This window comes from Ptychodera flava, chromosome 9 (genome assembly GCF_041260155.1).
Source record: "Ptychodera flava strain L36383 chromosome 9, AS_Pfla_20210202, whole genome shotgun sequence".
Taxonomy (NCBI): domain Eukaryota; kingdom Metazoa; phylum Hemichordata; class Enteropneusta; family Ptychoderidae; genus Ptychodera; species Ptychodera flava.
Window position 1 is genome coordinate 21,527,483 of NC_091936.1, and position 25,261 is coordinate 21,552,743.

Here is a 25,261-nt window from a genome sequence, read left to right on the forward strand (position 1 = left end):
ACCTTCACTATTTTCTTTCACTTCAAATGCCTGTTCGTTTGTGACTTTGTTTTCCACGTCGTCATGTTTCTCTGGTTTGCTGTCATCTGTGATGGTGCTGTCATCTCTTTCTGTTGTGTTTGTTTCCCTTTCTGTCTCCATGGCTGTTTCAGTTGAAACATTGTGATCTGGTACATCTACTGCGTCATTGTTCTTGTCATTCACTACAAGTGGTTTCCCTTCATTTCCATTTTCTTGGCCTTCATCAACCTCTCTCTGTTGAGGCCGTGTATCAGGTACGTGTTCCTTTTCTATGGTCGCATCCCTTGTGATGACAATTTCCTTCGGCTCGTTTATTTTGTCAGTCTTCTTCATCGGTTCAACTTGCCCCAATATCACTTTGTTATCATTGGCAATCTCGTCGTCACTTTTCATTACTTTGTCTTCTGCTGACTCTTCTGATTTGTCCAAAGCTTTCTTTACATGATCAAAATGATCATCTTCTCTTCTGTGAACGTCGTCGTCCCTTCCACCTTCACTTGGTTTAGTCTGCCGTTTAACTTCCGCTCGGCTATCTTTTGCACGTTCTTCTACAACGCGCCGGGTAGGCATAGCTACATCCCTTTCTGCAAATGCATTTTCCCTTCCACGTGGACAGAGACCTTGACAACAAAATATACAAACATCAATGAACTTGCTCATCCATAACATAGAATTGCTTTTTCAACTAAAATAAAATTTCTGCTCGGTACAAAAACTTGAATGAGGTTACCAACGGGGACTCAGTGTAAACCAAAAATGATAATCTTTTGACCACAATGTAAGAGAAACAGAGAAAGGTTAACACATGGCTATAGACAACCTTTCTGATGTCTATTCAGTACGGGAGCTAAATTCTGAGAAATCAAATCATCTTCACTCACCTGCTGATGAAGTATCTGATTCGTCGTCTGTGTGAAACTGTCCAGGCTTTAAATTTAATGTTGTTGCTGTTGCACCGATGTCAGTTTGAGAATCGTCTACTTTATTGCTGTTGCGTTGCTTGACCTGCTCTTCCGGTTTATTTCTACCTAAAAATGGACAACTACTCCATGAAATACACAAATACGAGGGAAGTGCAGCTTGAATGCACATCAAACCATACAGGAAAATGGGAAACTTTGTAGGGCATGGAAAATCATTGTAACGTGGAGAGGACATACGTTTGGCATTGTGTTATCTGAAGGGTTGCAGTCCTAAAATCATCGATGGATTGGCTAGCGGTGGGGCATTAACTAAACGTGAAAATATTATAGTAAAGGACTATATCAAGCAATTCCATGGTGTAGGGAGCTCGGCCAGTGGTTTTCGATAATGCTCCGCCAGCGTAATGTAGCTTACACGCACGTAAATTTGTTTTGAAGACAACATAAAAATGAGTCTACATATTTTAATTGTAACAATATCATAACATAGTATTTCAATCTACAAAATAGGTAGCTGTATGATTCAACCTAAAAAATAACAATATGCCTGATTTGTCTCGACTATTACCTTTGACAACACCGAGGTTCATCTTTGAACAATCAGGATTTTCTGTAAAACCCAGATCACTGTCAACGTCACCACAAAGTACATTGGTCAGATCATCATGGTGCTCCTGTTCATCTTTCATCTGTTTTAGTGCCCTTATGATGTCCAAAGCTACTCCGAAGGTCAAGAGATGATTTAGATCCGAGTGGATGCTTTCTGTACTGACGATTTCATCTTGCAAGAGTTCCACCTTGGCGTTTATTTGTTTACACTTTTGATTGTAGATATCATCAACTTCACTGTGCAGTCTCTTTACTTGATTCTCAATGGCATCAATTAACTTTGAACGCAATGTTTTTATTTTGAAGTCTGCAGTTGACCTGTTTGCATCCAAGTCTTTTCGAATGTCATTCATTCTGTTCTTTCTTAGCTTTAAATTGCTAACTTTCTGAGCGATTTTCTCAGAGTGAGCTTTCATTTCTGGCATATACTTCTCCGATGCTGACCCCAGTGATATAATTGTATGACCTGTTGTAGCATGTTCAACAACTGTACATTTATAACACGTTGGGACCTGGCAAGTGTCACAGAAAAATTCTAGTCTATCACTGGGATGAGAATCACAGAACCCTGGTTCAATATCTTGAAAGTGTTGGGTTGACATGTTTTGGTATTTGCACACAATTCACAAACGTAACAGCCCCGTCACTTCTGTCGGGATGACGAATAAACGCCCCCAAGGTAATTTACTATCCGAATTCTATACGTTCTCCTCCAAAGGGCAAAGACCAAGTCCTCTTACATGTTGGACATACCAGCGGACTATTGTTTGTTTTGCCCCTTTCTGGGAGACAAAGTTCATAACATGCGTGACAACAGGGCGGTGTTTCGGTTGACTAGAGATGTTCCATTACAAACTGCACACAGCAGCACCTCGTCATCAGTGTCAATGTAAAGCTGCTTTCCAATGAAGTCGTGACATCGTTGGACCAAAGGAGTTTACTGAAAGTATTAAAAACATATCAATTGTGGTCATGTTAACACTTACAAAGTATCATGCATATATCTATGCATTTTACAGTTTTCGTTTTGAATGTATTGATATTATTCTTGTTTCCTGGTACCGATCGGTCCCTGAAGTAAAACTGACACACCAAGATCCCACGATGGTCTTATTATACCCACATCATGTGCTACCTCACACAATTTCCTTTGCAAACCAACTTCAAAAGGTTAGCCTGAGAAATGTCGAACATATTATCAATTTTAACCATGTTTTACTGTTGTATATTGTCTCCACACCCTTGACTGGTAGGTGAGTTTGTGTGTTCCTGGTAATTTACGACTGAAATACTCAAACTGCATATTATAGCAGGTGTTTACGTGTCTTTTGTGTACATGTTGAGACCTGCGGCTTCAATCGTCAAAACATATTTAGTTGAGAGTATGTCACACCTTGACCCACAGCATGAATAATTGGACAACTGGCTTTTTGACTTCCTCTATTACGATATTCATTACGACAGTATTATTTTGGGCCAGCTGAATTTAAATCTCAAACCTTTGATGTGAAGTACATAAAGGCCATATCAACTGGAACATTTACCTGAACTGTCCTTGTTGAAATCACTTGTACGTATACTGTAAGGTTCCAAACAAAGACTGGAATAGCAGATAGACCATTACTCCTCAGTCCTCCAGTGAAAATAGAAGTTGACATGCGCATATCAACATTGCCTGAGTGACCTCATCTGGACTTTACACGGAAGTATTTTCATGACAATCATACTGCAGCCTAGCAAAAGTCGATGGCAAGCTTTAACAAAAATGTGTGTCACTGGCAATTCAGGAGTTCTTTAACTTTTATGACAAAAATAGTATTGAATTAAAACTGCTAAATCACAGGGCTAAAATATGTTCCTGTGTTCAGTTATTATGACCGAGGAGGTGGATGGACCCGCGTCTTTTCATCAAAGTAGCTGCATGTTGATTTCTGACATACATTATTCTTGTTGACGGTTTTATTGAAGTCAAGACCTGAATTTGATAATCGATATAAAAAATGCAGGACAGAGACATGTACAGTACATTTCAGTTGGTAAATTTGGTTACTGGGTATCGCACTAATTGGAAGAACAAGTTTTAAACTGTGACTGGGTCAACACATATGCAACAACCAACCACATGTAAGCTTAAATTGAAAGTGTTCCTGGGTTTCAGTGTATGTTTTAGTTCTGTGTAATTTGATACTTTTCTCTGACATTATTTCCCCGGGCTTGAACTTTCATGAATTTTCAATTGGTGACTAGGTGACTAGGTGACGAGAAACTGCTAATTCAATATGGAATCCCTTACTGTGATCGACAACTCTGGTACACCTCATCAAATTTTGTGTAGCCATTTTTGAGATAAAAACAAAGTTTATGAAGTTCATTAATATGCATTTTATAAGTTATCTGACATTACACTGTAGAATATCCTTCAGTTCAGGTAGGAGTCATGAAAATGGCCAGTAAAACAGGATGACATGCATATTAGGAAAGAGATACTGTGGCTATGGCTAACCATGATACCGGCTGATATCTCAACATGCAATTTAATATTTATTCAAAGAGAGCTGCGATGCAAAAACACGCACATTATAAATTTCCTATTGATGTCATCGCAATATTTTTAAACCAATAATTGAAAAACAAAGTGGACGAGAATGTTTTTTATTTACATTACCCTGTTTACCCAAATTAAGTTTTGTGCATCGTTTCGAACAACTACACACCTCTATTTTAACTGTACAATGGGACAAATTACACTTCTCAACAACTACTAAGTCTTTGTTTCAGATTAAGCATACACCTGTGGATTGGATACACCTAACTTCAGCCAAAGCATGCCAGGAACCTGTCATTTTCATTCTTCTGGAAGAAGCTATGGCAAGACAAGCCTTCCTAGACTTGCCAAGATATGAATACGATGGAAATAAATGTAACTGTATTCAAACCATTATGTACAGACTTCAGACAACATGTGAAGCATCACCTTCATGAAAATGTTGACATTTTTTTGAAAATTAAGAGATTGCCTCTCCTATCCTATTTGAAGAAAGCATGACGCTCACTTTGCAGTTTTGAAATAGCATATAACTGATAACCCCTCCCCCGATTTTTTTCCACCAAACTCTTTAGCCATGATAACCAAATGCTGCCTTATAAAAAATGGAACAAACTTGTTCTAATAACATGGAAAGTTCAGTTTTAGAACAAATCAAACAATTAAAAAAATCACTTAATAGTCATTGTAAATATTTGAAATTGGGATTTTACACCTACCTTTTAAGGACGTTTAGCATATTACTTTGCAAGACTCTTTCACAGCCCATTGTTTGCTACACAGTTCGCAACTTCTGCTAAGCATGCAGCATGCGCCCAGAAGGGCTATTAAAGATACCAAATGAGGTGATCAAAGTCCTATGTACAATGAGGCCGCAGGTTGACACCAGTAATGCAGAACAAAATAGGTTATTGTGTTGCCATCGCGTAGCCTTGACCCCTTTCTTCGCTTTGACCTTCGTACCTCCGACCACACTCCTAAAGCCTGGGGTCCAGGCTACCATCGACGGGCCATGAGAGTCTATTTAACATCTGGTTAGTGTTCACTGTTGTGGCATGTGGCACTGGCCAATTAGGCATGTAGAGCCTGATAAATATCATACACATATATCATAATTTTGAAATGCGAATTTCATTAAAATCATTTTGGTTCCTCATCATAGGTGAGTTTTATTAAGTTCCGCAATATTATGAAAAAACTGAACTGGTACAGATCACACTAATTGACACAGGCATCTACGGTGTCCCCATCAGCTCTCCTACCTTTCTTGAAAGAGCCGGGGAAAGAGCCTTTTCAGTGTTGACAGTTGGATATTTGTCAACAGTAAACAGTGGGTGCTACCTCTGGTCTTTGACATAAACATGGCGTGACTGCCAAAAGCAAACACTGGTGGCACTCAGCAAACACCACTTGCTGATCACATGGGCTGCACTCAGCAAGACCTTTGAGACCATGCCAGTTCAAGTACAGAGTAAAAGGTTGCAAGTAGAGAGTCTAGTGACAAGATGGTACTGTATAACAAAATATTTCATTAAATCAACTTTATTGATGATAAGTACAATACAAAGTCAGCTGATATGGAGTCTTGTATAAACTGTCAGAGACCCTCTCTCTGTTGAGTTTTTCATGTCGTTCTCAAATGGAGTGGCTAAATGTCAAAGTTAAAGAAACTACAATAATTTCATGTATATTTATTCGGCTATTCACAAATAGTTGTGGTCAAACTGAGGTGACTGAAGATTAGTGGACACATAGTTTGTTGGGAAGTAAAAGGAAATTTCTTAGGGGCTCTACGTAATGATATGCATGGACTCCCTAGGTTACTAACAATTCAAGCAAAATTTCCTTGTCTCAAATGATCTTCCGTCTTGTAGTAAAAACACTTTTACATTCATGTTACAAACATATTCAAAAGTCCTAACCCCATTATTCAATAGGATCTCACAACGTAACACATACTTGAATATTACACACTTCTAGGCTGAAGACATGATTGGTTGATCATTTGTGACAACTACTTAGAAAAATTCATCCAAATAAGTTGCGAGTATTAAATTGCAAGGGCTCTGAGCCCTGATTCAGTACAATAAAGTCATCATGGGTTGAAAAAATATTCTGAATTACATTCTACTATACAAATAAAAAATGCAATGTTTTCAGTCACCATAATGCCTTGTTAGACAAGTTTTGGATACAAGCTATGAAAAAGATGCTAACCTCAGTGATGAAAAGCTTTATAAGATGAGGTTTTTATCACCATCCAGTCAGATTAATGTCATAGTTACATCATTTGACAAATGACAACATAGACTAGACAATTTAATTGAAGTCATAGTGACTGTCAAAATACTTCGTCAGTCGTTTTCTGTCTTTAGAACTCTTGATAGTGTGTAACCAGTACTGCACACAGCTGTTGACACAGTTTTTAAGTTGTCCATTTTCTAGTGCTTCAGTCAGGACAAATTCTACAAAAGGTGTCTTCAAATGCTCGTAGCCCAGTTCCCCCAGGGACTTCAGTATTCTTGTTATTCTCAAGTAGTTGTGTGTTGATCTGTGAAAAATTGACAAATAGAATGTTGTGATACAGAAAGCAGCTTTGTATGCACATATTGGGTAGTTGTCCCAAAGAAGTATTTGTTACTGTCAATGCATGACCATTGTTTTACAAATTTATTTACTACATTGCAGCACTCAAAGCTCAGAATGTTACCGAACATTCAACTTTTTACAAAAGTGACAGGATGCACAAATCCTAGATGCTTTAGACGTCCTGCAGCACCAGTACAAAAGGTAAACCAACAGGACCAACTTGCTCTGCAGTCTGATGGTCCAGCATTTTATTGCTATTATGTGGTGTTTACAATGAAAAATTGAAATGAAAGGCTATCAACCACTGTTAAAATAGTAGTTCTTGATCTCAGACCGCTCGACTTGCTATTCGAGCACAAATTTGTTTATGTTAACTCAGGGCATACAGCAAGGATAACTTATCTTGTTAATGAATATTTTATTTACAAAACCCTTAACTTCACACTATTTCAGTGCATTTGTCTGCAAGTCTTTGAAAAAAAATAACACATTTAGGTTTTTAAACTTCTTTGGTGTGAAAACACCTTACTCTACTGACTTACCTGTTTAGATGGCTGTATCGTTCTTTCCAGTTTGCAGCTCTTTGAATGGTTCCTTTTTCTTTGTCGACTAACTTCATCCCGTAGAAATCCAACATCATTTCATAAGACTTCAGAACCCTGGCCCATGCCTGTTTGTCACTTTTTATCCCCTAAATGGACAAAAGAGGGGGAAAACATGACAAAAACAGATTTGAGTGCTATTGAGCGAGAAAGAGTGCTATATGGTGAGCTCTAGTGCAGGATGGTAAACTTTGACAATACCTTGGTGGCATCAGTAGAACATGTTGTTTGTTTTGATTATGCTGCACAGAACATTCAGTTACACAACAATGAATAAGAATTCGATAAAACAACTCTTCTCATGTTTATTTCAGCAATAAAGCACACCCAGCGACAGTATACTACACATTTTGACCAGTTCATGACATAAATGCACAAGCGATAGCGAGTGCATATTTATGTCGTGAACTGGTACTGGTATGGTATGATATAATATGTTATATACAGACAACTCTATCATATCATACACTATTATAATCAGTGTTTTTGTTAAGGCCGGTACCCTGGTAAATGTTACCAGGGTTCCCCAGTCATTTTACCAGGGTTCCCCTTGGTGTATCAATGCAGTCAGGACTATGGAAAGCAGAAATGTTACCAGGGCTCCTAATATCATTTACTAATATTCCCCAACCTTAGCAAAAACACTGATAATGTGGCAAAAATTGATTTACGAGCCTTTAACTCTTTTATCATCAAACTTGATACACCTCCATGGGTTTTTGATTGAGGCGGGGAACCTACGTCCAAGAGTGTAAAATGCTGGCCGGCATTGAACAAGTTTATAAATCACCATAATCCTAGGGGGTCAAGTTGCTTCACTAAAAAGTAGGGGAAGTAGGGGGGGCTTAAGAAAACCTTTTGTTTTCATAATGAAGATTGGGCCTCAAGTTCTTCGGGTGCATCAACCTACATGCAGGGCAATGGGGTGAAAGGTTTTGAAAACGGACATTTCCGTGTAATGACCTCTTTTCCAAGTATTGTGGGTGACTGAATTGTCTTGTAGTTTTATGAATATTTCCATGCCACGGTCACTTTGAGAACTTGGCTGAATGCATAAATGTGCTGGTGATAAGATATTATCCCTTTAAAAATACCAAGAACTTTGCGGTCCCAGATAAAAATATGTTTTGAAATGTGAAATCACAAGTCACACAACCTATTGAGCAATACTGGGCGAAAGGATAACTACTATCTTACTTAGTAACCAGCTGAAGTTTTGGTCAAGAATGATGATGATATAATAACTCTAGCATACAAAAGAGAAGTTAAAAGCTATCACATTTTGAAGAATTCGTTCAACACCTCCCCCCCCCCCAATTCACCTGAAGGGAGATCCAAACATTTTGACCTTTGGAGCCAAAGTAGAATTTGGTTTTTCATATTTTTCAGCATACTGGTAATCTTGTGGACTTGTTGTTTCAGTCATTATTTCAATCAAGATATTAATCTCGTACCACCAGGAAACTCAGGGACTAAATTATCCTTAAAGGTGCCAACAACTTCAAAGTCTAAAAGATGCCTTCTGTGGAGTTCTAGCCACAATATTGCTTACCTCAGCTTCGTGGAGTTGTAATTCTTGTGACTGATAGTTCATGCCCTTTTCCCTTATGGGAAAAATCCTGAGAGAAAGAATGGACAAAAAAGTTAGGTGTTTTGATAATGTCGCAGTTCACTTTGAGTTAATACTTAGGTTCATATTCAGATACCAACTCAGATTCATATTCAGATAATGAATTAAGTTCGTCAAGAGGGCTTAAGCCCATTTGATTTAACTACAACTTAGCATTTGGATCATGAATGAACTCCATGATGTAATCTGCAGGACCAAGGGCATTACTTTCCAATAGAACAGGATTCTGTGACATTCTTGAATAAATCAAATCCACCACCTCGACTTCAGACTATACTTACCTTGGCCATAACAATTCAAACTTTGATCAAGACTGCTCAAGCCAAGAAAATTAATAGTTAAGCTTACCATGGTGAATTTGGTTTTACTTACCACTGGATGTAGCCTTGGTGTCTCTCCAGCCTATCATAGACTCCCCACCAGTATTCATGGATATTATCGATGTAATCTCCTGAGATGAAGGAACAAAATAAAAATTCAGTGGGGGGACAGGCCATGGTGTTTGGTGAGTTTATGGCTTACAGAACTTTCATTTATTTGCAATCATTTTATACTGTTTCACATTTATCTTCCTTATTCTTCTCTGGCAAAAAATAGCACTGGCACTTTCTCTTATAATTACGGAGACAGGCATCTTATAAGCACAACCTATGACTCACATTAACTCATAAACTCTTTGAGTCAATTTTGGAATTTCTAGAAAATTAATGGTGTCAGCTCTATATCAGTAATTTACTGATAATATGCGGTTAATACGAAAATAAAGCTAAGGATGCACAATAACAGTGTTGCAGTAAATCACCTGATGCAAAGGGGAGGGCAATGCATGGCGTCAATGGCTGAGTGCATTCTTTGTGGCATTTTTTGAAATAACATTATTATACATCTTTTATTTGTGATTGGTGCGTCAAATGGGCTCATTTGCCAATTTCATGCAATGTAAATTTTTCTTCAAATTTATAGCTCAAGTATGGAATGCTACCGTGAACACGCTTCTGGATGGCATGTGCACTGCACATATAGAACGCGATTCAACAAAGAACACGCACAGGCAGTTGCTATATAACACTGCACATTGGGCTGGGCACGCCTGGAAACACAAGCAGCAAATGTTTAAGAACCTACATTCTATGTGGCTTTTTAGCGCATGCAAAATTCTATTGTTCTCGATGGTATATGTGTGATAATATGTAAAATTTTCTTGCATGAGAGAGAACTTTGATGAGTCAGTGACGTGTCAATTTATCTAGAAGGCACACAATACAATTTGTCACTGCATTGCTAATTGTGCACCACCTTATAAACAAGCTGTGCACAAATGTCTCCAATGCATGTCCATGTGCACACACCTGACAAACTGGGTAATTTGTAGGAAATCATACAAACCTCTTGGTTCAGACTCAATAGCATTCTTGTAAAATAGCAGATTGTCTTTCATAGAGTCATTATCCTTCTTGCCCTGTAAAGTGACAAAATGAAAGCAATCACAGGACTGTTACCAACACTTGAGAAACTAAATACTCACAGTGCAACTTTACTAACTGTTCAATGACAGCATAATTCAATACATTTTCAACAAATTGGTGCTACTATGTTTTTATCAATGACTACAGAACTGTAGTTCATAGCATCAAACTCTGCATGTAAACAATCAACAATGAAGAGATGCTGCAGAGATTTAACGGATGCTTGATGCCAGTCACTATGGAAACAGTTTGGTTTAACCTCTTTATTTACCTGGGAAAAATTAGCAGATGTATACTAAAAACTTCATATTAAATAAAAGCATTCATTACAAAACATACCGGATAGCCACTTCTGTATTCTTTTGTATCCCTGTCACTCCATTCTGTCTTAAGAGTTGGTTTGTTCCCTTTCTGGAGAGAAAAAGTACCAACCCAGTGTCATTAATATACACAATGAAAGTGAAAGTGAAAGTGAAAGAAATAATGCTGACGTCATACTTAGTTTAGTCAGAATTCAAGAATGACTGGTGACATAAATATTGAGAATTTGCTTTATCCCAGTACTTCCTTAGGAGAAGCAATGCTATTAATCACAATAAGTTTCTATAAATATTTGATTTTATCTTGAACAATTGCCAAAGGTAAAATCTTCATACCCTGGTAGAAATGGGTCAGCGCCATAGTTTGAAGCAAAGTAAATAGGGGAACAAAGTGGTTAATTATAACCCAAGTACTATGACCTTTAACACTACATATTCCACAAATTTTTTACACAACATTTAAGCCATTTTTCACTCACATAGACATTTGAGTCACCCTGTCAGTATTTATGTCACAGGAATGTACAGAAAAATTTGTATAATTGAATCATTTCTTGGGATGCTCTCAAAAACATGGCTGTCAATATACACTTTTTTATATGCATGATCAGTGGAAACAATACAAAAGCAATATGACAGCCTGACCTTTTGTAAGCATAAATACTCTGGAGTAAACATTTATTGTTTTATGATACTCGTGCAACTACATTGTGGTAGCTGTGATGAAGGTGTTTAAAAATAGACATAAAACATCTAAATTGCCCTATGTTCTAACCAAATATGAACTGAAAATGCTCATGTGTTTCAATTGTTGCAATTATCTGTGAACTGACACTTTTCACTGACATTATTGCATTGAGTTGTAGCTTCTTTAAAATAGATATAATTAACATCACCCGCAATATTCATCAGGTATAATTTCAATTGAAATATGCTTCGTATGCCAACTAGTAATTTGCTGTTTGCTGAAATGAAATGACGTCTTCCACTGCTGTCATATCATTGCATCATCACTTTATGTAGCAAGTTTGATCGGCTTTGGTCAAGTCCTTCAAGGGTATACGCAAAATAGTGAAAATCATTAAGCATGCAAATTATAAATTAACTGAAATTCAAAATGTCTTTTACTATTACAGTAAAATTGACTCATCAATATAAATAGTATATATCCTTAACTTTGGCAAAGTCCTTCCACTTAAATTTCACTAATTGTTAAAGGTTGTGAAATATGTGAAATTGTAATTAACTTGTTAAAAAATGTAAAATGACTTTGATTACTGTTATATCACATTATCTTCAATATACCATAGTTTTATCAACTTTCATAGAGTCAGTCCAAATATATGTATATCCCTGATTAGGAAAGTTCGTTGAATATGCAAATTAATAATTAGCTGATGTAATAATGCATAATGATTGTCATTACTGTTACGCAATAGTCAGAGAATGTTTAGTTTATGAGCTAGTTTATGTGCAACACCCATTTACAACCGTGGCAAAGCAAGTGCATAGGTAACTGATTGTAATACAAACACCAATAGTAATTAATATGTAGTCTAACTGCGCCTTGTTTATCTATACTTTGTCGCTGTCAGTAAGAAGTCTCAGCAGGGTGGCGTTAAATGGTACTGTCTTCAGGAAGTCCATGCCAAGTTGATTTCTTATATTTATGTTTGGCAAGGAGACTTCTCATATCTAAACCAAGCACCCCGTGGTTTATTAGCTCTTTAGGCCAAAAAAAAAAATATGTGCTGTTCCGATCACATGGTTTTCAAAAATAGGGTAGGTAGGTAGGGAATTTTTTTTTTTTTTCATTTTTTTTTTATTTCTCAATGTGCATTTTTGTACGCGTTCAAACACACTACCAGTGAACAATTTCCTCATGAAACACTCAAATTAAATACCGATATATTAAAAAAAATATTCATCAGTAGAATTGAAGTGTGTGGTTTATTAGACTGTCACGGAAATTTATATGGCTGAATTACGATTCTTTGACAGGAAAGTGAACTGTTTATCCACAGGTAAATCCTCAGCTTTTTGCAGTCACTCGCAAGAAAAACACACATACTTTACGTTGAAGTTGTTTGTAGCCTCGTCAACCTGTATATTTGTCTGCTATACTTCCAACCACGGCCAGCAGCATCACTGGCACATTCAACTCGAATAGAGTACATTTTACATTCAGAAAAACCTGGATGGTGTTCCTCCAAAATTTCTTCGAATGTTTGGTTCTGTTTAACAGAAGACAAAATCGACCTTTCTTCGCCATGATCGCTTTGCGAAACAAAACTGAGTACACGTTAAGTCCATCACGAGTCACCATTTTGTTTGAGACGAGGCCTGCTATAAGTAGGGATACCAGGCCCTTTTTTGTTCTTGGTTAAACTTACTTGAATTGTATGTTTTCTTGAAGATCTTGTCTCAGGATTTAAAAAACTGTTTGAATGATGTTCTATCTTGTCTACTTCCAGGGTTATGATTTAAAAAAAATTAAAATATGCTCATTTTTTTTGACAAATGGTCAAAAAATTTCAACATATGGCTAAGGTCATTTTGTGGGTATCCCTATGAAAAATATAGTTGTGTAATAATATTGATTCTCTAACAATAATCTGCTTTAAAATACTTTTTGTGCAATATTATTACGTATTATTGAGTACGGTATAAGGAGCTTTTGTTTCTTTACACAGAGACATGAAAATGCCAAAATTTTGTGAGACAGAGTTGAAAATTGGACGGCACTGTGTATACTACCAGTCAAAAAGCTATTTTTCGCCATTTTCAAACTACTTTAACTTTCAGAGTTTTTAAGCTAGCTCTGTCAAATTTTGAACACTTTAATATTGAGAGATAATGCAAAAGAATACATGCATTTTAGATTTGTAAAATTACTTGAAGTTTGTATTTGAGATACACTGACAATCAAGGAGAGCCAAAAAATGTTGGACGGAATGTCAGTAAAAATAGCCACTTTTCCCCATTTTCAAACAGCTGTAACTCTCAGAGTTTTTACGCTAGCTGTACCAAATTCTGGACAGTTAAACTTGAGTAATAATAAAAAAGAATAAATATATTTTAGATCTGTAAAATTTCTTAAATGTTACATTTGAGAAATTCTGATATTAAAAAAAAAAAAAAACATAGGAATATGAATAAAATGTCATTGTTCAACTGATCAACTCACAGTACAGAATAACCCCCTGGAGCTGTCCTTTTTTACACAAGAATATTACTCCCCCCCTAAAAAGCTGTCATCTTGTTGTACTCAATTTTCCTTTAGCATTGAAATCTAGAGTCAGGGTTATGATTTTTTCCTTTCCTTCCTTAGATTTTTCATTCTCTCTTCATTTGCCCGTCTTTCAACTTGTCTTGTTTATCAATTCCCGATTCCTGCACTACCCCTGTCTGTCACTTTCCCCAGTTTACGTTAATGCTGTTTAAAAATAAAGGTTGTTTACATCGCATGCTGACTTTATTCCCATACATCATTGAAAGAGTATTCATTTCTGTTGTCAAATATCATTTTGTAAATTTGTGTAACATCAACAGATGAAATATGAACACAGTTTAATGTTCGCAAAACTACCAGGCTGAGGGTTAACGTTTGAAAACAGCTGATTGTAGCGTTGGCAGTTCAACGAAGTACGTACGTACGGCAAATTCACGGTAAATTCCGAACGCACAGACTTTGAAACTACTCAGAACTGACCTTAACCACACAGTTTTTGGTGTACGGGTTTATATTTTAATGATAGAATGACTATAAAAAGTAAAATTGACCAAAATTTTGCTCGATTCACTATCACAAAACACTTCCGGGCTTTCACTTGGCCTGCATGTGGCCGCGCTGTGCATGGCGCGGTTCGGAAATGACAACAAGAATGTAAATGAAAGATTACATCAGAAAACGGCCATGAAAATGCTTCAAACTTTCCACAAATTGAATATAACAGTTGCTGTTTGGTATACTAACTCCGATCACTGAAATTGTCCCTGCATTTTAGCGACAACCTACCTACAAAACGCCGTTTAGGCACTGAACAACATACTGTAACGAGCCATTCCATTCTAACATAGGAAGTAGTGGCCTGAGAAATGTGCGTGCCGCAGTACGGCACGCTGTATGGCGAAAAATAATGTTTGATTTGAGCGCTAAAATGACACAATTTTTTTTCTTTATTTTCAAAAAATATCCCATGGTAGGACGAGCAGTTGAATTGGAATTTTTTTATCGAAAATTTTATTGATTTAGACCTAATACTTTTTGAGATATAGCAGTTTGAAAACCGGAAACCGTTCAGTGTGCAACAACTGTCAGTGTCATGTCGCAAGTTTTCATATGAGCGTCTGGCCCTACTATAAGAATGACGTATTATTCTCGCGTGATTCACGCGATTTGTCATAGTTCTCGTGTGATTTCATGCGTTTCACGTTTTTCATATCGTTATTTTTACTTCCGGGTTTACGAGGCTCTAAAAAGTTTAGGGTCGGGGGGTTGAAATTGGGGTAGGTCGGGTTATCGGAACAGCACATATTTTTTTTTTGGCCTTATCAGTAAAATAAAGGTGCCGCTTCTATATACTTTAAGGGTTTCCAGTACTTGTTGCTATTGTAGTTTCTGTTTGTATTACAATCAGTTATCTATGCACTTGCTTTGCCGCGGTTGTAATCATTGGCCAATAATGAGAGGAACATTTGGCTGATTGACTTTCAGAGGGACGCAAGAGACATCGTCTCTCCTGGAGACCATTCACTTTCAAGTGAGCTGTTTTTATGCTACGACGCTAAAAATGGACCTCGAGGTTAGACGGAGTTGGATGAAAGCTGAAAGCGATGAATAGGGTCTAGGGCTATTGAATATTGTGATCATCAATATAATCATTGCAGATATTTTTATCAAGCATTTAATATTCGTAAATTCTGTCAATGATAAGTCCCAAACCTTATTAAAGTCTGGCCACCATTGTTGCCTCTTACTGGTACTGGTGGTGGCAACATCCTCTGCAGTGTCATAGCTATCCGTACTGGCTGTAGATGAAGCATCTGATTCATCATCTGTGTGAAAATCTCCACTCTGAAAATTTGATGTTGTAGCTGCATCACTGTGAGAATTGTCTCTGTTGTCGCTGTCTTGTGGCTTGACTGGGTCAACCTTTTCAGTATCAGACTCATTGAAAGACTTTGAGGATTCATCAGTTTCAGATACCGATAGGACATTGTGGTATACTACAGTGTCTTGTGAACTGGGGACAGTTACAGAATTGTCTTCACAAGGCTCTTCTGATTTGATCTTATCAGTTTTATCTCCTTGCTCTTCATCATCATCTTTAGATTGGACTTCAGTTCTCTGACCTCCTTGCTCACTTTCTGCAGTTTTGATCACCATCAATTCATCTTCATCTGTACTTTTGCTGGTACCTTGATCCTCTCTGTTCTGTTCGATCTTCAGTTTTTGACCTTCATCTCTGCTGGTGTCTGCACTTCTCTGTTCATCAGTTGTGATACCCATGATTTCACTTTCCTCATCATTGGGTTTCTCTGGCTGGCTGTCACCTGGCACCATGCTGTCATCTTTACCCTGTATCTCACCTCTTTGATCCATGTCTCTACTAGGTGATGTATCTTCAGTGTCGTCATGGTCTTCACCCACCTTAAGTAGTTTCTCTGCATCACTCTTTTCTTTCTCTTCAAGGGCCTGTGCGTCTATGACTTTGTTTTCCACATCATCTTTTTTTTCTGGTTTACTGTCATCTATGATTTTGCTGCCATCTCCTTTTCTTTCTGTCTCCTTGACTGCTTCAGTAGGAATATTGCCATCTGTTACATCTTGTGTTTCATCTTTTTTGTCACTCACTTCAGGAGGTTTCTCTTTATCCCTCTTTTCTTGGCCTTCATCAGTGTCTGTGTGTGTGGTTCTGTCATCAGATAAATCTTGCTTCTCTTTGGTTTCATCTCCTAGTTCCTCTGCGGTGGACGTTTTCTCTGGTTCATTTACTTCATCAGTCTCCTTTGGTTTGACATGAATCAAATTTGCCTTGCCTTTATTGGAGTTTCATTGTCAGGTGGTATTACCTTGTCTTCTCTTGAATCTTCTGATTTGATCACGTCTTTTGATTCATCATCCAAATCGACATTAACTTGTTTTCTGGTGACATCATCAGCCATTTCAACTTCATTTGATTCATTCTGATCTTCATCTTCCTCTTGCTTGTCTTGCACAGGTACTTCCGTAACAAGCATACGTTCAACTACTTCCTCGTCTTCATCTGCCTCCTTCTTTCCACTTGAAAAGCAATCTTGATGAAAAAATGCAAAGATAGTACGCTGTAACCATATCTCCAAAACTAACACAGAAAGGAATGAACAGACAAGAATTGCACAACAAACTTGATCAATTCTTTATGGCATACATTTATAATAGGGAGAAGGGTAACCAATCCAAAAAATGGAATTCCACTGTGTCATAGTATTTCCTAATGGTTATCCCCCAACCACCACCACCATATCATAAATTGAGGTTACAATAGGCTACAACACTGCAGCCGAGCAAAACAACTGGCCCATTGAACATTTCGTTTATGACTATATGTTGACAGCTACTCTTTGCATATATCTCTCATTTTGTATCTTGCTCAGGTCACGGTCCCTCTGAGACCGTACTCAGGTATACATGGTGGTTACTGCAGGTTTGTGATCACTATATTATTACGTGGTCACCACCATGCAACACAACATTGTTGCTAATGGTGTACCCAAGCTAATTCCTTCACTTCATTCGGTGTACATGTAATAATACGGCAACAGACTCTAGCCTAGGATCTATGGTTTCTATGGCTTACTCTTGGCTCTTCGTGCCTTCTGTTTGTAGTTACCGACTACACTTCTAATAGTAGTCTGCGATTGGAGAAGTAGCCGTCAGCAACTCGCACACAGCCCTGCACTCAGAGCTTGGGTACGGTATGTCACCGTGGGTAGAATCATATGGAGGTAGTCTCTACTACCTCCATGGTAGAATGGGCAGCACGAGATCTATCGCAGTGGGTCGTTCTGTTGCTCGGGTCAGGTACGATAAGAATACGTGCTGGGTAGAAAAATATGACGTCGTTCTATCACGTGTCACAGCTGACATGAAAATGAAACGACATGCAGAACGTTTCAAAATCATGCAGAATGCAACATTCACAACAGCCAACCAACACACATTTTGCATGTTGCTTGTTTGCAGAGACGGGTAAAACGACAAAAAAAATACGTTTGTATAAACACTATCAACACCTGCCTATGCTCACCTGACGGACACGGACACCATTGCCAGTTTGTGGATTTCGCTTTGCTTCTTGTGGTAGGCCCTTGGTCACTGGTCCCCGCTGCTGCTGGCGCTTCCTTCGAGTTCTTCTTGGACATTTTCTTGGCCGGCGGCTCATCGTCATTCGTTGGACCCTTTTCGTATTTGATCCCTGGACTTCTGTGATCTTGACTTGGAGAGTTACCCATTCTGTTACCAGCTGGTCTACCTTTAGACGGGCCTGCTTTCCTTTTGCGTCGCCTCATTGGTTTTCCCCGTATACCAATACGAATATTCGTTGTAAATGGTAAACTTATAAACTCGTAACACTTCCGGGTTGTATATGCGCAGGCGCGACACACTGAGAACATTATTCACGCACATTATTCACGCATAGCCAATCGACACACAACAAACGATTTTCATGAAAATAACCCACATTCTTGGCTGTATTCATCAAAATAAGATTTTTTCCAATTTTCTAAATCTCCAATCAGTCGTAAATTTAACCTTTATCCGTCAACAATTTCTTAGCACAAGTAGCAGGATCTCAAACATTAACTGTTTTGTCCGTAGATGGCGCACCTGACTTTCACGCCAAGTTCATGTGCTTGAAAGATGACTGACGAGTGAAAGTGAGCCCCCCGGTAGCTCTGCATGGCAGGGCTGTGGTGGGAGGCCGTATAGCGCCGGTAACACACAGCCCTGCCATGCAGAGCTAGCGATTCGGGTGCGGGGGAGGTTGACAAGCTCTATAACTTGAAACGAACATTGCGAAAAAGTTGAAGTGATTTTCTCTTTTGTACGACTGAAATAATATATTTATTCAATATAAAGTCAATGATGATTGGCGTTTTTCTCGAGGGTCTGTGACAAGGCAATTTCAACAATTAAGACTGAAGTTAAAACAAATACACACCAAATGATCATAAACCATACATATTTACTGAGATATGAATGGCAGATTAATATTCTCTTCTTCATCATGAAATATCTGATCAGATGGCATACAACATGACCTTGACATTCACCAGTTGCTTTGTTTTCTAGTATTATTTGAGACAAAATGCTAATAAAGAGTTACCGCTTTATAATGAGATTTATTTGTTTATTGATTCCAATCGCTTTTGTAGACTTGACAAGCACTGGCAGCATTGCATTTATAACACGGTGCAGTTGGGAGTGCAGCAGCAGAATACAAGTACACATTCATGTATGGTCACTCTGTATGCACGTTCACTCCACACCGTGATTCATGCTACTGAGAAGAGGTTTCTGCTTCTGCAGATACCCATTCAAAAATGCCACCGTAGGCGGCATCTCCAAATATGATATTATTCTGTTTCCGAACATTCTTGTTCAAAAATGCCGCCGTAGGCGGCAGCTCCAGAGACCACTGAATGCTGGTCTACCACCCAAGGTGCATCACAGCAAATTTTTTACAGCCTTCCTTGAAGCAAATGTTTGTTCCTTCTCTTCTGCAGTGACAATTTTTCCAGCATTTGACCGGCATTTGTTTTTCGAAAATCCTCCAGCCCCCATCCCCCCGAAATCAAATGGGCCACCCTTAGTATATTTCATAGGTTGATCCATAGTGTTCGCCGAATGATGGCCAGGCGGGGTTTTAAGGCTATGGTCGTGTTTCTAGATGATTTTCTTCTTATATGAGGAGCCTTCATTGATTACAGGGGGGGGGGGCATTGAGGGGGGAGCTAGGGTCACTAGTAGTAGAAAACTGTTCAAGGGGGAGGGTCACTTTTTATAAACCTATCTTGGGGGAGGGTCACTTTTGACAGAAGCTGATTTTATGGCCAAACCTTTGATTGTCTGTGTGATATTTCCTGAATAGGAAATCACCAACGAAATACGCCGATTCTTTTAAATACGTACACATTATCCACAAGTTTCAAAGCAAAGAAGATGCAGTGGTATCCTACATTAAAAACCTTGAACAGTTAAAAGTGATGAAAGACAAGAGACAAAAACATATGCAACAGGTGGAAAAGTGTATATCAATTATTACATATGTACCACAGTTTACTTGCATCAAAGCGCGCGCGTACTATCGGTATTTGCACTGCAGTGCAAATACCAAAAACATTATTCCATACCTGCATGCAAATGAATAGAACAGCGCGTGATCCTTGTCTTTCAATGTGTATGCACAGATTTACCTAATTTTGTATTGGAAAAAATATTCATAGTTTCATCATAGACTGCCATGTATAGTGAATCGACTCGGACATTTCGGTGAAATTCCAAAATCAAATTTCTTGCGCACATATGGACTTGTAACGTACCGCTCTAGTCTAATCAAGAACATCATTAGAATATCAATAATCAAGCGCACATACATGCACAGATTCACCTAGTTTTGTATTGAAAAAAAATATTTCATAGTTTCATCATAGACTACCATGTATAGTGAACCAACATTTTAGATGAAATTCCAAAATCAATTTCTTGTACACAAATGCACATTTTACTTCCCAATTTAGCAAAGTACATGTAAATACATTATCAAACATATATAATATACAGATATAGCATGTTTTGTTGGGGAAGATTGACAATAATCTGCCTGATAGACCACATGTATTATGATTTATACATTTTTGGATGAAGCACTATATCAGCCACATCTTGCCTTCTTATAGTTGCACAAAATATGGTGACCCTCCCTCAATGTATGAAATACCATATCTCTTCAAAAAATCTTGCGTGATAAATTGCGACTGTCCCTCCAAAAACACCAGCCCTCCCCTCCGTAATTTGTCCCTAACTTACATAACAATTGAACCAATTGTTATGTAAATTAGCTGATACTGTTTCAGTTATTCCTGGGGAGAATACTGCAGTGGTTGGGGAGGGTCAAGTTTTAGAATGTCGGACTAGGGGGAGGGTCACATTTTAGACAGGAGGTAAGGGGAGGGTCACATTTTACGGTACAGGTGTGCTCGGGAATTCCCCGGCCCACCCCCTGTAATTACTGAAGGCTCCCTTATCGCCCCTGACTATCGTTCTTGTTAGAGGTAGGGTACTGCATCCCGGGGATCGAGTTTGTTCTAGTCTGTATTAGAGGATTATGGAGGTATCATCAATTGAAATTGCTATCTAGTAAGTAAATTTCCTGGCAAGACAATCTGATGCCTGGCCCATGCCTTTAACCAATCTGATTAAAATCAGATGTAGAGTACGACAACGTCTGTACTTGTGCGGTATTCTCTTGCTGTCGCCTCTCACTACGAGAGGGGACGGCAAGAGAATACCGCGCTACTACAGACGTAGCCGTACTCTACATCTGATTTTAATCAGATTGGCCTTTAACTAGCTTTTAAATTTGCTAGGACAGCTAGGTTTGTCCATAGCAAGGCAAAAGTTGAATGCCCAGCCATTGCATACGTTAGTTTTTCTGGTATTGAAATTGGTACTGGTCTGCTGATACATTAAGCTTGTCGTCGCAAAAGCTTGCTGAATTGAATAATCTGCTAAACTTACTTTATGCGCCAAAAAGCGGGGCCAGCCGCCGCCAACTAGAAACCCTATCAGGGAAGCTTGCCTGGTCATGCAGTGTAATCAAAGGAAGTAGAACTTTCCGCTCGCGTACCCTTACTCGGCTCAGCAATTTACGTCGCTCTTCATACAAACTCATTCTGTCCAGGGAATTATTTTAGATGTCCAGTGGTGGTTATAATGTCTTCCTCTATTTATAACTAACATAATAGTATATCCCCCGTCGATGACTGATGTTCAAATCGATACGATGCTCCTAATTTGGCCACAGGTATATGTATTACAGAGGTGACTGGCAGTACACCTTGTGGTCCTGTGACTGGCAATCAGCTGCCCCACTCAATATTAATCATAAAGAAGTCCTTTCTATATTCTTTCTGCCAAACGATGTGCAAATGTTTGGTAAGATTCCACTGAACACATTTTCACTGATAGCACTGTGTTATGGCTTATATCAATCACGATACTTCACGTATCTAACTGTGATGAACGCCTTAGTGAACTTTTTTGGCTTTCTGTGCGTCTCAACTTTAATATCAAGACAATTCATATCCCTGGCAAAGAAAACAATATTAATATCCCAGATGCTATCTCTTGATCACATCAACCAGGACAAGCATTACGTCTTCATTAGCTACTGGAAGCAAACACCCCTTTCCAAATGCACCCAAGCTTAAGTGATTTCCCCCTTTTCCTAACCACATGTCTTGTTCCGCTGCCTCTATCCTACTTCCCAGATAACCAACGAAAACAGTTGGAGAATCTAAGCGTCTACTGTCACTTCTGACCACAGGTGAATTAGACATCATTTGTGTTGACTTTTCCTGATATGATCAAAAATTAATTATGAATATTAATAAATTATAAATATGATGTAACAGAATAATAAAACCTTTTTTTTACAAACAATGTCATCTATTTTATATAAATACCTTCTGGAAACCCCATTGTTGTTATAATTATGATGGTTATTAAATTATGAATATGATTAATAAAATCATATTTTACACATTGTTTATGGGCTTACTTAAAGAACCCTCTGAAAACCCTTATTTAGTTCATAATCTATGCAAAAATATACAAGTGACATCATTACCCGTTTTCAGTCTATAACGAAAGTTACTACTATATGATGTTTTTTGAAAATTATGCATGCTCATATGCTTTTGTAATAAAACAAAGTCATGCGACTTGAAGTTCATGATCAATTTAGTGAAGGTGCAATGAATCCCAAGAACATCCAAATGAAACTTTAAATCCCATCCGGATGTACGGATCAGATATAGAAATCCCAAGATTTTACTTTCCTAGCTTGAATCTTTGCTTTTACTCGGTAACTGTTTGTCACTCATCGTGACTGTCTCTACATCAAATTCCAACTAGACCTTCTCAAGATATCTTTTCTGAAATGTTGAAATGTGTGACGAAAAGTCTTTCACGCGATTTTGCACAATTAATAAATCAATACTGAAGCATTTCTGTATCTGAATTTCTTGATATTGCGCCATATGGACAAAATCATATCACACGTTTTTGATTGAATATGAGAGATCGATTACATTACCCGTTACCCAATCGTGGAACGCATCGAAAAATATGATTGACAAAGCATATTCCTCAAGCCCATAGGATCCGGTATACCGTAAATCAATTCAATTGATAGGATAAATCATTATCAAATTATAAATGCAATTCTGAACTACGTGCCTTATCTACCCCGACTCTGTATAGTATTTCATCTTCTGCACAAAGTCAAAGTTTGAAAAGTTCAAATCCTCGCTGTGTAGATAGACGTACCTTTTTGCGACGTTTATAATTTGATTACCCAACATGACTTTATTTAAAAATTAAGGATCGAGCTTTGGAAATTGAGAGCTACCAAGTAAGATGTTTACTGTTATTCAGTCAGAGTTCCCCATGGTTACATACAGAATGATTGAAATTTAATATTTGTTCATAGTATAATTATGTAGTGCCCGCTGGACCTCGTGCTCAAGTCCTGAATAGGCGAACATTCGACGAGCGACGTGATTTCTGATAACCATCAGGCGCAGATGGTAAGCTTGTTTGCAGTTCAAGCAAACTGAAAATGTTGGCATTCATACTGATACGGCTGTATCATCCACCAGGGACATTGATGCAATGAGGTACGCAGAGATCAACAAAAGTAGAGACTCACAAGAATCTTAGACTGACGCGAGGAGGGTTTAATGGCTTTGTGTCAAGTCGTACAGTATTACATGCCCAACAGGATCATTCTCTCTCTTTTCTCATAAAGTGAAATATAATCTATATAGTCGTATTGATTCACTATATAGGTCCTCCATTAGCCATAGATTGAAATATATTTCCATAGCATACAATGTTAAAGTTTCAAAATTACATCGAATTATTGGTCCCAATTTTGTAATGGTTCTGAACCAGTTCAGTCGTTCCTTTAGATATACTTTCTATTAAAAGGAAATAAATTTCCTATAAAGGTTGTTGAATCACATGGTTCAGTAGCTGCTAATAATCATTCCAAGGGAACGACTCCTTGACCTCGCTGTGCTCATACCGGAGTCTGTTTTAATAAGTTTAAGGTGATTGACCTATAACAATAACCAATAAGAACCCATAAATATCGACACAAGAATCCGCAAATATTTATATAAACAGTAGATAATTCTTGTCGTGTAACAATCAAATGACCAAATTTTCGGGTGACGGTTCCCTTCCACTTTTGATACGGAACTTGATTATAGTAAGCTTCATCTGGTTGCTGTTGTTGTGTATGCTGGTATTCGCTGATAAAAATGGAGACACTGATTTGTTGTGTCATATTGATCTCCTTGCAAATCATTCCTCCATTGCTGGAAATACCACAGGGTCATAAAGGGCATTTAATCATAACAAATGTGTAAAAATTGTTCAAAGTGTTATTGACATCGTTGATAAGAAATATAAGAAATATGATATTATCGTCATTATTCAAACATACCGACCCATCTGCTCTGGATATCTGACGTTATGCCAAATTAGCGGTTGAAGCAAACATCCTCGGAAATACGGTCTACAGTTGTAGCATTCACAGTAATGCGGGTTCACAGTGTTGTCTTCGCAGTCTCTCTCCTGGAAAATAATATGTAATATTATATAGAGAGACTGCAAACATTATATCGCAATGCTACAACTATAGACCCTATTTCCGAGGGGCTTGGCCACGACCGCGCTAATTCGGCATAAATTCTGAAAATCATCAGGATTCCAGAAACACGATTGGAAATATTTGGGATATAGGATATTGTAGTAATATTGGTTTATTCAGTAAATTTAAGCTCATCTACTCTTCTGTTTTTGCAATTCACATATTTTTAAGGTAATCTGTAATATTGTAACTTTCAGCTATAGGGTACCCGACACTTTTGATAAATTTGCACAATAAATATATTTCTACCATTTCAAAACATGACAGATCCTATTGTTTTCTTTGAAATTGTCATTATTGTTTTGTCCATTCCCCAAGTTTTAGTAATTTGAGAAAATAGAGGGTCATGTCCAAGGTGGCCTTGAACAATAGAGAATCATGTCCAAGGTGGCCCTGAAAAAAAGAGGGTCATGTCCAAGGTGGCCCTGAAAAATAGAGGGTCATGTCCAAGGTGGCCTCGAAAAATAGAGGGTCATGTTCAAGGTGGCCTTGAGAAATAGAGGGTCATGTCCAAGGTGGCCCTGAAAAATAGAGGGTCATGTCCAAGGTGGCCTTGAAAAATTGAGGG

The 25,261-nt window shown here is 38.0% G+C and overlaps 2 protein-coding genes across 3 annotated transcripts; both read right to left on the bottom strand.

Annotated features, from left to right (window-relative positions):
• Positions 1 to 17: 17 nt before the first annotated feature.
• LOC139141221 (uncharacterized) lies at positions 18 to 2,155 on the bottom strand. Its single transcript, XM_070710846.1, has 4 exons — positions 1,513 to 2,155; positions 903 to 1,049; positions 181 to 641; positions 18 to 143 (listed from the first exon to the last, which is right to left on the bottom strand). Exons 1-4 carry the CDS (start codon positions 2,153 to 2,155, stop codon positions 18 to 20), a joined length of 1,377 nt encoding a protein of 458 aa, XP_070566947.1.
• Positions 2,156 to 5,607: 3,452 nt separating this feature from the next.
• LOC139140334 (opioid growth factor receptor-like) lies at positions 5,608 to 18,332 on the bottom strand. 2 transcript variants are annotated; one of them, XM_070709497.1, is made up of 8 exons: positions 17,369 to 18,332; positions 15,651 to 17,181; positions 10,725 to 10,796; positions 10,306 to 10,378; positions 9,292 to 9,370; positions 8,842 to 8,908; positions 7,230 to 7,378; positions 5,608 to 6,649 (listed from the first exon to the last, which is right to left on the bottom strand). In XM_070709497.1, the coding sequence occupies exons 2-8, from the start codon at positions 16,308 to 16,310 to the stop codon at positions 6,418 to 6,420; spliced, it is 1,332 nt and encodes a 443-aa protein (XP_070565598.1). In that variant the 5' UTR covers positions 16,311 to 17,181; positions 17,369 to 18,332; the 3' UTR covers positions 5,608 to 6,417. The 2 variants fall into 2 exon arrangements, with proteins under 2 accessions (XP_070565598.1, XP_070565597.1); XM_070709496.1 differs by having other exon boundaries at positions 15,651 to 17,004; positions 17,998 to 18,329.
• Positions 18,333 to 25,261: the final 6,929 nt, after the last annotated feature.